This window comes from Entamoeba invadens (assembly GCF_000330505.1).
Source record: "Entamoeba invadens IP1 unplaced genomic scaffold scaff_1105074725643, whole genome shotgun sequence".
Taxonomy (NCBI): domain Eukaryota; phylum Evosea; order Mastigamoebida; family Endamoebidae; genus Entamoeba; species Entamoeba invadens.
Genome location: NW_004191777.1, coordinates 577,735 through 591,754, shown reverse-complemented (window position 1 = coordinate 591,754; position 14,020 = coordinate 577,735). Strand labels below are relative to the sequence as shown.

At 36.5% G+C, this 14,020-nt stretch overlaps 8 protein-coding genes across 8 annotated transcripts; 3 read left to right on the top strand and 5 right to left on the bottom strand.

Moving 5' to 3' along the window:
* Positions 1-1,710: 1,710 nt before the first annotated feature.
* Positions 1,711-2,205, top strand: EIN_084020 (hypothetical protein; the record flags this gene model as incomplete). The annotated part of the gene is made up of 1 exon (XM_004184548.1): positions 1,711-2,205. The coding sequence occupies one exon, from the start codon at positions 1,711-1,713 to the stop codon at positions 2,203-2,205; it is 495 nt and encodes a 164-aa protein (XP_004184596.1).
* Positions 2,206-2,604: 399 nt separating this feature from the next.
* EIN_084010 (hypothetical protein) lies at positions 2,605-3,192 on the top strand (the record flags this gene model as incomplete). Its single annotated transcript, XM_004184547.1, has 1 exon — positions 2,605-3,192. The coding sequence occupies one exon, from the start codon at positions 2,605-2,607 to the stop codon at positions 3,190-3,192; it is 588 nt and encodes a 195-aa protein (XP_004184595.1).
* A 125-nt stretch (positions 3,193-3,317) lies between these two features.
* Positions 3,318-4,871, bottom strand: EIN_084000 (exosome complex exonuclease RRP6, putative; the record flags this gene model as incomplete). The annotated part of the gene is made up of 1 exon (XM_004184546.1): positions 3,318-4,871. The coding sequence occupies one exon, from the start codon at positions 4,869-4,871 to the stop codon at positions 3,318-3,320; it is 1,554 nt and encodes a 517-aa protein (XP_004184594.1).
* Positions 4,872-5,625: 754 nt separating this feature from the next.
* EIN_083990 (hypothetical protein) lies at positions 5,626-6,594 on the bottom strand (the record flags this gene model as incomplete). Its single annotated transcript, XM_004184545.1, has 1 exon — positions 5,626-6,594. The coding sequence occupies one exon, from the start codon at positions 6,592-6,594 to the stop codon at positions 5,626-5,628; it is 969 nt and encodes a 322-aa protein (XP_004184593.1).
* A 72-nt stretch (positions 6,595-6,666) lies between these two features.
* EIN_083980 (hypothetical protein) lies at positions 6,667-7,008 on the bottom strand (the record flags this gene model as incomplete). The annotated part of the gene is made up of 1 exon (XM_004184544.1): positions 6,667-7,008. The coding sequence occupies one exon, from the start codon at positions 7,006-7,008 to the stop codon at positions 6,667-6,669; it is 342 nt and encodes a 113-aa protein (XP_004184592.1).
* Positions 7,009-7,189: 181 nt separating this feature from the next.
* EIN_083970 (UDP-glucose glycoprotein:glucosyltransferase, putative) lies at positions 7,190-11,056 on the top strand (the record flags this gene model as incomplete). Its single annotated transcript, XM_004184543.1, has 1 exon — positions 7,190-11,056. One exon carries the CDS (start codon positions 7,190-7,192, stop codon positions 11,054-11,056), a length of 3,867 nt encoding a protein of 1,288 aa, XP_004184591.1.
* A 119-nt stretch (positions 11,057-11,175) lies between these two features.
* On the bottom strand, positions 11,176-13,065 carry EIN_083960 (hypothetical protein; the record flags this gene model as incomplete). Its single annotated transcript, XM_004184542.1, has 3 exons — positions 11,176-11,927; positions 11,981-12,772; positions 12,918-13,065. 3 exons carry the CDS (start codon positions 13,063-13,065, stop codon positions 11,176-11,178), a joined length of 1,692 nt encoding a protein of 563 aa, XP_004184590.1.
* Positions 13,066-13,508: 443 nt separating this feature from the next.
* On the bottom strand, positions 13,509-14,018 carry EIN_083950 (Ras family protein; the record flags this gene model as incomplete). Its single annotated transcript, XM_004184541.1, has 2 exons — positions 13,509-13,944; positions 14,017-14,018. Coding segments are annotated over 2 exons (438 nt in total), but the record flags the coding sequence as incomplete, so codon positions are not given.
* Between the last annotated feature and the right edge of the window lie 2 nt (positions 14,019-14,020).

The window sequence follows — 14,020 nt, the reverse complement described above, 5'->3', positions numbered from 1 at the left end:
CAGTGGAGGACCTCGAGAAAAAGGAAAGACGTGTTTGAAAGAGATCGAAGAGGTCAACACAAGACTCAAAGACGAAGAGGAGAATTTGCAGTATTCCGAGTTGAAGAAAAAGATCGAGAAAGACATGATAAGTGCGAAAGAGCTATCGGAAAGTACTGAGGAAATTACGATTGTGTTTGAGGATATGGCAACTACAATTAACTCTCGGCTTGTCCCAAGTTCTCCTCTCCTTCTTGAGATATGTGAAGAGTTTATGGAAGATAACAAAATCTATATATTTAGAAGTGGAGAGCTCTTCCATTACGTCTGCGACTTCCTTGGCAACAAGTCATTCAAAGTTGAAGATTCCGACAAAGTTAAAGTTGCACAAGAACTCGACTTTTACAAAGTCAATTGGCATGTATTGGACTGTTTTAAAAACACTTTTGACACTTTAGAAAACGTCAAAGTGACTGGTGGGAACTACAAAGTGACTGACAATGTTGTTGAGTCGATGTCGGATGGAATCGCTTGGGTGTGTCTTGGTGAAGATACAAATATATGCGAATTCACTTTGAAAGTACTAAATAAGGGAAAGTTCTTGGATGACCTTCTTTTGTCGTTTGGATATTGTCGTGGTATTGCAACAGCTCCAGTGATAGGACGTGATGGATATTTTATGAATACGAAAGGTGAAGTACATGTTGATTTTCTTGGTAAATATGAGAGTTTGAATAGTAAATTGGAGGTGGAGGTTGGTGACTCGGTTACTATTAGTTTAAATTCAATTAATAACGTGCTCACGTATTGCGTCAACAACAACGAGAAATATTCATTTGATTGTGTAAACACGGCCGAAAAATTGGTACCTACAATCATTCTTAAAGGAAAGCAACAGAAAGTTGAAATTGTCAGTTACTCGTGCCCAATCGATATTTGATCATATTTGACTTTTTGATAATTGTTTGTTGCACACTATTATCAAAGACAAATTCTATAAATTCAATTAAATATAATATCAAACTTGGGTTACAAAGGGATAGTAATAATTATAACAAAATACGACAAATAAACTACAAATGTTGGACTTAGGTATTATAGTTATATATTACTATAATTATTAAAGTGACACAAAATATATTTCAAAGCAGATCAACACAATTTCGTAATATATTGAGATTTTTGATGTATTTAAATGTTTTACACAAACACGAGAATGTAATACACCAAAGCTATTATTTGCCCCAATTTTAAACATTTGATAAATTAAATGAATTGTTGATCATTAAATTTTTGGGACAAATAATTAGATACTTAAATTAATTTACTATAAAAAACATATTAGAAATAAAAAAAATAATAATTATAATAAATAGTAAATACATACTAATACAAAGAACTAATAGAGAGCTAAGTAAACTGAAAAGAAGAAAACCCTGGAACTGAGAAGTGCACTCGTAAAATGGGAATTGAGCCAGCTCTTGAGGCGATTGCAAAGAAGTACAATTGCGACAAAATGATTTGCAGAAGATGCTATGCGAGACTCCCGCTCAGAGCAACAACTTGCAGAAAGAAAAAATGCGGACACGCTGCTGATTTGAGAATCAAGAAGAAATTGCAGCCAAAGAAGTAAGGCATTGCGTATAAGGAGAGTGCTTTTTTTAATTTTTGAATTCGTTAATAGTAATTTTTTTTAAGGGAAATGCCTTGCAACTGAAAAATGAGATACCGATGACTAAATGTCAAACCGCACTCTGTCGCAACATGACATACAAACGGCTGTTATGTATGCACGAACATATTAACAACCTTGGTTCTAACAACTTCGAAGAGATCTCCGAGATGGTTGACTCTTTCTTTAGAGACGGATTCTTACGGAAAAGGGTTGAAACAAAGAGTCAAAGCCCTGCAGAAAGCGCTATGCAATTCTGTGATATGCAAAACGACAAGAATTACACAGAAAATGACTGGGAAGAGTTGCTCGAAGAGAAAGACGACTTTACAGATAAACAGCAAGCTAATTATGAACCACAACCAAATGTAATAGAAGTCGAGACGGACACAAGTCCTATGGATGGTAATAATGAAAGTAGTAAAGAAGTCGAGCTGAAGCTTCCTAAGATAGTCCGCTTTGATGAACACGTCCAAAAAGTCGTCGATTCATTTCAATGCAAAATATATAACACAAATGACCTTGCAGAGGCTTTACTTAGAGAGAATATGTGACTCCACTTATACTAACATATACTATTTGTATAGTTTATTTACTATTGTTTTTAGTATTTTTTTTATTATACTAAGAAATTTAAAGGGAATAAAATCAGATTATATTGTGTAATTTGCGCTCTTATTAATACAATAGAGGGCAATCAATTATTGTTTGTATTTTACTATTAATTATTATACCTTTTATCATTGTTTTGTTTATTAATTAATCAATTCATTTTGGTTTCCTTCAAAAAAAAGTATAATATCAATTACATTGTTTTATTAATACAATAACAAGTAAATCTAATAAGATAAACATAGTTCTACAAATAATTAATTTTACTAGATACATGTTAGTACTTTTATTATATTTTTAGTTTTACAATTGAAACTCGAAAGTCGAGAATACATTGGTGGATGCAGCTTTTTGAAATTCTATCTAACTTAGAAGAGACGGAAAGTTCGATAAAGATAACACTAACTCAAGTTATAGAAGCAAGTGATCAGAACAATTCTTCCATCTATGACTTTCGCATGAAAAAGCTGAAAACGCTACTCGACCAATTCAACAGATACTTAGAAATTGCCTCTCGGGTTCCCGAATCACTGATCGAAGAAGATACAAATTTGAACTATTCGCAAAAGGTGACTGGCTATCTTGGGTTTGTCTCACGGATCGAAAAAAAGATTCCACCGCGACCAACTGGCGATATTTCTGGTAACGCGGAGGAACTCCCGCTGATTCAACAAAACTCGACAGAACAAAGTGAAACCAAAGTACCAAAAAGTGGCAAAGACTCTTACATTCAATTGAACGAGAGACTCGAAGAAAACCCTTTTGAGAGTGCAGCGAGTAATGGCGCAAGAGACATTTCTTTCGACGGTGAAGTGGTGAACACAAAAAGTAAAAAGTGCCTTATCTATTCGCTTTGTGGTGCTCTTTCTTTTACGTTTTGTGTCTTACTTGTTGGTATTGCTCTCATCCTTCTCATCAAATATGTATAATGTTATGTCGTCTGTACATACTTTTTACTAACCAATTATAGTTCTTTTATTATTTGTTTACTATTATAAAAGTCCGTCAACTCGACCCACAAAAATCAGTCAATTAGTGTCCATTCTCAAGTGAATCAGTCAAACAAGCTAATGAAATCTTTTGTACTTCGTATCACTGTTCTTTCATACCCATCTTCCAGTGTAGTCTCCACAAATTTTACACTATCATTCACTGTTGTTTGTGTCTTCAGTTGTTCCTCTGCTCCTTTTTTCACCTCAGCCATTTCCTCTTTCATTAAGTTAATGATCTCCATTGAGTGCATTTCAACGAAGTATGGGATCTTTGGTAAACATGCCATCTTCAGTTTTTCAAAGTCTGTTGGGACTTCGGACAATATGGAGTTCAAAACACTTTGTGACATTATTGAGTGCGGACTCTCATCTTCCTCTCGTGCAATTTTGTCTCGCAACAAAAACAATTTTTTGAACGCTTTAAATTGGGACTTCTTGATCCACGACTTCTTCGCGATGCGTTCGACGGCCGCGTCGTTGTAAATTGTTGGCTTAAACAGCCTCAAACACAGTTCATTGGATTTGGCTTGCACCTCATACAACACATTTTGCTCCAAACACTCGTTGCGCATCAAATCGCAAATATACAACAAGTAATGTGTGTCGCCTCTTGCGTAATTGATCATTTCTTGCGTGAGGGGACGGATTCTCCAATCGGCTAATTGATACTTTTTGTCGGCCTCTACACCAACATATTTTTCAAGTAAGAATTTGAGTGAAAAATGTTGCAATTTAAGACATCGAGCAGCTTGTCCCGAGTCAAAATTATTAACTACGTACAATCCAAAGTTATACGATAACCAAACCATATCGAAGTCACACCCGTGGAACACTTTCTCAATTTTAGGGTTTGTAAATGGTTCGTTCAACAAATGAATAGAATCCCTCAACGTGATCACATCAACAACAAAGTCTTCAGAGCGTGTACTGATTTGCATCAAACATGCAAATCCATTATATGAATGTTCGCTATGATGTTCGACATCGACTGCAAATTGATCAACGTTGTTTAGGGTTTTGATTAATCGATTCAATTCGTCCATATTTTGTACAAATAACAGCGGCGTGTTTTCAAATGAAAGTGGGGCTTGCGGGTTGCAAGGCACTTTTTGCCATTCGCTCAATTGTAAATTTCTGATTTCGTTGATATACGGATGGGGTACTGTGTTCACCGGATAATCCGAGTGATACTTTTTAAGACACTTTGGGGTGTATGTCGTTGCGAAGTTATCAGGTTTGTCTGTGAATTTCGTTTGTGGTTTGTTTGTCACTGACTTTGATGTATCGATTTTCCCTCTCATTTGTCCTTCCAACTCTTCAAGCTCAACAACTTCCAACAAGAAGTCGACAACATGTGAGACGACGTCATCATCTGTTGGTCGAACCTTTTCGTTCACTGTCATTTTAGTTTTCAATTTCGGGTGGAGTGTCATGATCTCTTGTAAACACTCTGTGGTGTGTTTTAGGGTTTTCTCAGTCGCGGTATTAAAAGCTTGATATGACATCATTTCTCTATAATCATCGCCTTCTGATATTTTCGACGCAAATCCAGTCAATTGTCGCGATATTTTAAACAAGTCTTGACAATAAGCATCCACTTGTTCCGACTGTTTCATTCTATTTTTTCAAGTTGGAGTCTTTTAACCAAATTTCCTCAAATTACTGACACATTTCAGGAAAATGTTTGAAAACCCTTTTTTTCCGTTTTATTTAAAAAATTGTAATTTTGTTATATAAAACAAAAATTAAACTAAAATTAAAATGAAGTCATTTGTTCGACTACCTCTTGCGAGTTGAGTGGGCGCTTTCTTCTTTCGCGGATCGCTTGGAACGCAGTCCTAAATATTATAAACAACATCGTCACTAATATGAAAAGAGGAAGAAAGATCATCCCGGGTAAGACACGTTTTGTTACCTCATCTTCTTGGGCTTTCACAAAAACTGTCTCTGATTTACACACACTCACTATTGCTACTAAGATCACTAGAATCATACCACTTTCTTTTTTTATAGTTTCAATATGGAACTGTTTTAACATTGGTATCATTACTTTTGGTAATTCTATATCAATAACTATATAATTTTGTTTATTTACACTTTTTTATTTGGCTTACACATTCAATTAACAAATTCATAATATTTAAAACTAAATTATATAATAAAGGATAAATTGGTTTTTATAGATAAAAAATATTTTATGATCGTTATTGTATTATTCTTACTGTTTTATTTTTAAATAGTTGTTTGTTCCACTTTTTGTTGAATAATACAAAGAATTATAATATACCATTATAAAAACCATAACAAAATAATACAAATTATAGTAGTTTAACCATTTCTCATTAATAAAAAACAGAAAAAATATGAACCTTACACAATCAGACACTCATCGCTGTTTTTGACTTCTTCACTCGTTTTGGGTTTGTTAATCCTCTCAAATTCTTTCTCAATGACTTCTTTTTCCAATCTTTTTGAATCTTCCTCTTGTTCGATCTTCTTTTCTTCTTTTAACTTGTCATAACTCGTTTTGGCTTTCTCATATTCTTTGACAAAAATCTCGATTGCTTTGTCCACGCCTTCCTCTTTCTTTATTTTTGAACCAATTGACCCCACATCCTTTAATATATCTAATAATACTTCAACCCCTTTTGGAGTCTTGAGTAACATCATTAAAAATACTAATTTGCCTTTAGTTGGGGTTTCTATAACACTCTTCACTAATTCAGTGAACTCAGCATACTCAGAGAGAAGAGTAATATCACAACGAACTATTGCTCCACATGATACAAAGAAGCAGTCGGACTCCTTGGGGTGCTCCACAAGATCACTCAACGCCTTGTTGAACTCGCCGAATCTCCGGAGGTCCGCGATGTAAGCGGGATTCTTCCGCAGATACTCCGCGATTTTGCAGAAGCACGAGTCGCGGACTTCTGGTGGGATCAATAAAGAGCAACAACAGAAATGGGATATCGTGGTCACTGCATTCTCTCCGCCAAGGGATAACGCGTGGTCCAATATCATTGGAATTCCTTTTGGGTTATTCTTCCATATGTCATTAATAACTTTCCCGTCCTTACTGCTATCATTCATACTGACATATCGCGAAATTGCATAGAAGACAAATTCCGACCTGAAATAAGGGAATAAGTCGCTAGGGTTTTGACATGACTTAATAAAATTGATTGTCTCTTTCTTTCTCTTTTTTTCTTCTTCTTTAGTGTCTTTCTTTTCACTGGCAGACGTCCTCTTTGCGGTGTTTGAAAGGCGATGCTCCGGGTGGTGCTTGTCTTCTTCTTCCAACAGTTTTTCTGTTAAAGAATCGAGTTCTTTGTCGGTCATTTCCTTTGGATTTTTTAAGATTGCAAAGGAAAAAAGATGAAATTTTGCAATGAAAAAGAATGAAAAAGTCGTTTAAAGATCAATTGAAGAAAACACGGTAGAAATGGAAGGGAGGAGAGAATAGATCAATCCAATATTCGAGTCGGGCTTCATGAATATTAGTACTTTCAATCTGTTGTATGTTAACACTACAACAGTTTCCGTTAAAAATATTTCAGTCGTGCTGATGTGTTTTCCTCTTCCAAACTTTTCTATGTTGTCAAACCGCATCTCTTGTGATAATACTATTTCCGTGTTTTCAGATCGAAATCCCTCCCTCGATGTGGCCACTTCAGTATACCCTTCGTACACCAATACTTCTATACTACCAACTATACGGTCGCGAATTTCAACACAAAACGTTTGCAAGTCCATACTACATGTTTTAAAGTTCTTTGAAAAACATTTTTTCATGGCAAAAAAACGACAAAATGTTATACAATGGTTATTTTTTAATAGAAAAGAAATATAGTTTATTTATACTTTCAAATGGTTTAAAGACGATTGAGAGTCCCAAAGATTCACAAAAAAGTGAAAGAACTGTGAAACAGAAGTTATGTTCCTTCTTGTGTGCGCTGCACTATTCTTGGGGACAATAGCGAAGGTCGAGGTGAGTGTCCGGACACCATGGAAAGATGTTCCTGTAATTTATGAAGTCATTTCATATGTACACAAAACGACCCCAACACACTTTAAAGACTTTTTCGACCAGATCATCGCCAGTCAAGTGTTTTCGCAGAGTGGTCAGACAGCATATGATACAATCATTTCCATTGCTTCAAAGTACGTTAACAAGAATATATTGGAAAGGTCATTGGCGCTTCACAGTGAAATGCTCTTTGTTGTTTCGTCGGATAACATGAATGTGACGCTTGATGGACTTTTGGTCGGAGACAAACACTTTGCTGCAAAATCGCCACTAGAGAGTAAACTGCTTTATTTGATTAAAAGCGATGAGTCGTTACCGAACGCTGTGATTGTTATTCCAGATTCCAAAATCAAAAACACAGTTGAAGAGGCATATTCTAAAGTGTCAAAGAAGGAGGTTGGCTCTGTTGCTATCTACTTGTCGCCTTCTAAAATTCATACGATTGATAGAATGAATACTTCAGAAGTGATAAAAGATGGTATCGTCACACCACTCGACAACATGAATTTCACTGGATTTACTGCGGAGATGATGCACAGGTCATTCAAGAGAGAGTTCGGTATTGTGCAAGACAAAGAAGACTATATCTATCTAAAGGAGTGGGATCAAGACAAGTTGAGGGCCGCGGTTGTCAAGTTATTAAAAAGCAATACGACACTTGTCGGAGAAAACTTGAGGAAGATCATCGCAAATTTTCCACTTGAAATTGTCGACTTATTGAAAACAAATGCAGATGGTATTGCGAATGACTTTGCGGAGATGCGGATGATGCAGGACCAAAGCCTTTCGATCAACAACATCGACTTTGAATTGAGTACGAAGAGTGTGTATGACTTACTTGAGCTTCTTCGCACTGAAGATGCCGCAATACGGGACCTGGCGCTTTTAAAACTTCCACAAGAAATGTACACAAAGAGTGTTCAGTATTACAACAACAAAGGTGTCATGAGGTTCAAAATACCAAGCGACATCATCACCTTTGTGAATTCGTTTGAGAATCGAATCTACGAGAGAAACCCTAAAAACTTGGAGTCGTTCTTCCAGTATAATCCTTACAGAATTTTCCGATTCACTGCTAAGGATTTGTACACGTTTGTAGCGACATTAGACTTTTCTGGTGATGATGGTATGGAAAAGGCGTTAAAACAGTTGAATATTGTGAACACTATAATGTTACGATATATGATACCGTTCCACTTTGGCGTCGTTCCCGTGTCATTGCCCGAAACTCAAGGCGCGCAATTACTCTTCACTGCATTTTATGATGTAAATAGAAAGTGGGGGACTGATGGGTTGATGAGATTTGTTGAAATACTCGGAGACCAAAACATTAAGACTGCACAAGATATGGAGAATGTGATTAAAAACTTCTATAGAGGAAGAGTTGCGACATTTACTGAGAAGTTTGAGAACATTTTGAAAGACGAGAAAGTGGAGAACAAAGTTTCTTATATGAATAAAAACGGGTTTGACAGTAGTGCCTTCTTCATCAACGGTATGTTCATCACACCGAAAAATATTTACATGGAAATGGGGAAAGTGTATCAAAAGGATTTACGACAACTCGAGAATTTGATCTCATCGAAACAACTGGACGAGAATAGATCAATTTATTTACAACTGTTGTATCACTTTGATTGGATCAATACATTTGACAAGAAGCTTCTTGTGTTGGAAGAGAGTAGTCTTGGTGACTCCACGGAAACCACTTTGACGCTGTCACAAGAAGAATTGAAAATGATGAAACATGTTATCAGTGTATGTAAAGCAAAGACTGAAACTGATCAAATAAATTTGATTAAGAAATTGAGTGACTTAAATTTGAACAATGAATATTTGATTCAAGCAAATTTGGTTGATGAAAAGGATGAACAGAAATTTATTGAACTGTTTAAGAACAAACGATATGAAGAAGCTGCCCACTTGGTACACAGCAGTGCTTCAAAAGTGCGCAATGAAAATTGTGATTTTGTGTACGATGGAATTAAGGTAGTGGGGAAAGAGCATTTAAACGAACAAATTAAGATCATCCAAAAGTTGTACAATTCTCTTCATGATTACCTTCTTCGAGAAGTCGGCATAAAGAAATTGGAGCTAGCCACCACTTTGGTACTGAAAGATTCTTTGAAGAACAAAAGAACAACTAATAACATGTATTCGATGGTTGTTACATCTAAAATGGCAAGAGAAAGAAAACTGTCTGTCACATTATTTATCGACCCAATTATGAGAGAAGCACAAAAGGCTGCAGAGTATTTGAGCATCATAGAAGACCTCTTCCCGAATCAAGTCTCCATTGATATTAACTTTATTAAAACACCTGGTCGTGGAGGTGACTTCCCTTCTGAATTTTACATTTCAAAAACATTGACAAAACCGATCATTCGCAACGGAGTTCGAGTCGACGAGAATTTAGAAATCAAGGGCTTGCCGTCAGGGAGAAACTACCAATTAAAGATCGAAACGCCGCAGTGCGTTGACACGATTTTGGAATTAGCAACATGTGACATCGACAATATAAAGTTTTTGAGGAACACAACAGAGCACGTGGAATATAAAATAAGAGGCATTGTAGCAGAGGGTTTCTTCTCCAATTCGATATACGACGGAAATGAAAAGAAGTACTTCTATTTGACAGCCAAAGGAGATTATGGCAATTCGGTACAAGGAGCTGTGAGTAAAGAAGGGTATTTCCAACTTTTAACACCACCAGGGTCATACTCTTTACACCTGGAAAACTCCGATGTTTCAAAGTTTGTTATCAAACAAAGTAAATTCGACACAACGTCATTCTTATTTGCTCCACTGAGACTTGAAGTTTTCAAAGAACCACTTCTTCCATCTGAAAGAGTCGCACAACCAACACAGAATTCTGTCAACTCGAAATTCTCGTCATTTTCGTCATTCTTCGGTGGGAAGAATGACGAACAAATTGAGATTTTCACGATTGCAGGTGGTGCAGACTATGAGAGGACCGTCAAGATTCTGATGTACTCTGTGAAACATAAAACAAGTCATCCACTCAGGTTTTGGCTTGTTGAGGACTTCCTCTCTCCAAGTGGAAGAAAGACGTTGCCCGAATACGCTGAGAAGATTGGTGTTAAACTGAATTACGTCCGTTTCCATTGGCCATATTTCATGTTCAAACAAGTGAGCAAAACGCGACTAATTTGGGCGTACAAGATGTTCTTTAATGATTTGATGTTCCCACAAAATATCCACCGAATAATTTTCATGGACTCAGATCAAGTCACACGTGCAGACGCATTCGAGTTGTGGAGTTATGATATGAAGAATTACGCGATTGCAATGACGCCGTTCTGTGTTGGAGAGTGGCTCAACAAAGAGACCGAGAGCTATAGGTTCTGGTACCAAGAGAGTTGGAAGAATGCATTGAATGGAAGACCTTATCACATCTCAGCACTTTTTATTATTGATTTTGACAATTTCAGGAGAGATGATGTTGGTACGGTCTACCGAGAGATCTACAATAACTTGACTCCAGACCCCAACAACCTTGCCAATTTAGACCAAGATTTACCAAACTACGTCCAAGGAAGAGTTCCCATTCTTTCACTTCCCCAAGAGTGGCTCTGGTGTGAGTCGTGGTGCAATAAGGGGGTGAAAAGTCGAGCGAAGACCATTGATTTGTGTAACAACCCCATTCACCCAATGAGTAAAATCCAAAGTGCGCTGATGAACATTGAAGAGTGGAAAGACATCGACGAGACAATTTCTGGAATGATGAAAAACAGCGAGAAGAAGGAGCTTTAATTTTTAATTAGAATTTTCACTCCATTTTTTGAGTTCATATTTTGGGCTTATTGAAAAGTCCACTCGAACGAACATGAAAAGAACAGTCAAATTGAAGTAAAATAAAATTAACAATTGCCTCAGAGGAAGTTGATAATGTTGTCGTCTTTTTTGTCGAACACATTTGTATCAGATGAACTGCTTTTGTCTTCGGGGACGATTTGAGCATCTGCAAGGGAACTCGCTTCGACTTCGCTTTCTTTACGCAATGATAGAATTGGGGTTTGGAACGCTTGATTTGGTTTTGACCGTTTAGACAGCATCGTCGATTGTCTGTGTCGCGCTATGAATGAATTCTGTGAAGTGTCTGGACTATGTTCTTGGGTTTGGAATTGTGACTGCATCTTAGCAAAAGTGTTTGGAGTCGACTGCCGCATTTCTTTTTGTTGACTTTTTTGTGGAGTAGTAAATTGTGGGGAAGATGATGACGCACATGATAATAACTGGCCTTCTGCATCTTTTTGCTTGTAAAAGACACTCTTCTGCCGACGTGAGAAACATCTTTTTGCTGAAGGGAAAATGGTTTTTGTGTGTGTTAAAATGAAAGCAAAGATGTTGTTCATTCGCATGTTAAAATCCAGAAGGTCTTTTCCTTGCATATTTGGATAAGAATAGAACATTGATGGGGAAATACATATCGCAATAGTGTTTGCATTCATTTTCGACTTCTCACTCAACGACAGATGGTACAATAATGCTATCATATATTTCAAACATGTATAATTCTCCATAGGTATAGACGCAACCATCTCAATGTTAATTGTAGACAACAATTTCTCTTCTTTTTCTGGATCAATATTGCCGTCTTTGTTTGTTATTTCTTTCAGTTTCTCTGTATTTGAGTCTTCATTAATACATAACAAGTAGATACAATAAATAACAAACTTTCCCACTTCTCAAAAGTATAAATCGCTTTCTCGGGTATCAAGCACCCAGGTATCTCTTTTAAAAAGGTTTTAACGACATTTGCGACTAAATAAGGATCTTCGTTTGAGTAAGTAATTGCCAAAAACTTTATTTTCATGTAGTTCACTCTCTCTAATGTAGAACTCAGTCTGAAAAGTCCTTCTTTGTCTAACCCTTTGTCAAATAAGTACTTCAATGCCTTTTCAAGACCCCATGGAATTTGGACGTTCATCCGATTTTCCTCGTTAAGTAAATCAATCAAAGATATCCCAAAGTAATTTCTGTAAAGGGTTGGATCGGTCTTGCAACACTCAACATAAGCGGCACTCAAATTTTCAGAGTCTTTTTTGACTTGTTCTCCGCTTTGTTTGTAGAGTTTGAGTGTCTTCATACCTTCGTCCATGACACTAAACGTCTTCAACACATCAGAAAAGATGTTCAACGAAACTATTTCAAATCGATTGATAGCAAGTTGTGTGGTTGCAATTGTTTGTGACAATTTAGGAGGGGATGCGCCACCTTTTGGTGTCGCTTCGACGTGTGGAGCTGCAAGAGTGAGTTCTCCTTCAATCAAGTCTGCAAGAGGATTACATATGGTTTTGTCCAACTCTATTTGGAGGTGGTCAAGTATTTGCACAAAGTTCTCAATCACGTCGCCACACTGTGACAGTGCACCACAGACACGTTGGACGTTACTCACATCGCTGTCTGTAAATTTGTTATTGACTGTTTTGAAAGCCTCATAAAGAGATATTCCGTTATGAGCTGCAGCTGTTTGTTAGTATATTTTAAAATCTTAGTTATATCAACTCTCAAGTGATAATGAAAATGCGTAAGATAAAAGATTTGAAGTTAAATTTAGTCGTCAAAAAAAAGCTATAATTAATACCACAAAGTCACTCCACCAATAACAAACATTGGATGGATTGAACCCACCTTTTTGCCTTTTTGAATAATTCCTTCTCAGTCGTTCTGATCTCCTCGACAAGAACAATAGTTTTCTTGGCATTTTGTATGAATGTGTCCTGTTGTGCACGCGATCCACCCGCACTGACCTTTGCCATCTCTCTTTCTCAGTTTACAGAGTTGTAATTCTCTCATTTTTCTTACAGAGAATTTTTTAAATGTTTTTTTCTACAAACGGAACCAGTTATACAGAAGACACGGATTTGCCTTCTCTTTGATCTTCTTTCTTTTTTTACCATTTTTTGAATTTGAATCTTTTTGTTAATTGAATTTGATGTATTTGATAAGAATTTGTTCATCTCTTCTCCGTTCACTTCTTTTAATAGAAAAGATTCAACTTCAAATGAAAAAGTTCAGCATTCCTAGCACTTTTTAACTCATCGGGAGATAAAAAAGCTCGTTGTGTTCGACTAAAAAACAACAACAATTCCTTTCTTGAAGAATCTTAGAATTCACTATTAAAAAGATTCGGACAAACCAAAGTCAAACTTGTCATTAGAAAATGAAAATTTCAAACCCCAATAAACCAATAAAAATGATATCAGCAACACCCTTTCTTTTCCTCTTGTGTTTTTTGTTGAGTTATTTTGACTCGGTCTTGTGAACTCTGGGTGACTTCTGTCGTGTGCGAATGATCAGCCTGGACGATCTTGGTGACCAACCCTCGAAAAGCGTCTTCTACTTTGATATTCAATTTGGCAGAGGTCTCGAAAAAGTCATATCCACCCTCATCAGCAAACTTTTTACCTTCAGCGTAAGTCACCGCACGCGCTTGATTCTCAAGATCAACCTTATTCCCAACTAACACTATTTTCACACCTTGGGGACAATACATCGAAACATCATCGATCCATTCTTGAAGATAATCAAAGGAATCCCTGTTCGTTATGTCATACACAATGAGAGCACCTTGGGTTTCTCTGTAATACTGACTCGCTAATGACTTGTATTGTTCTTGTCCACACTTCTTGTCATACCTTTGTATTATAGTATAGTAAATAGTATTTTTATTATAAAAGAACTATTTAATTCAAATCGAAAGAGAAGACAAAC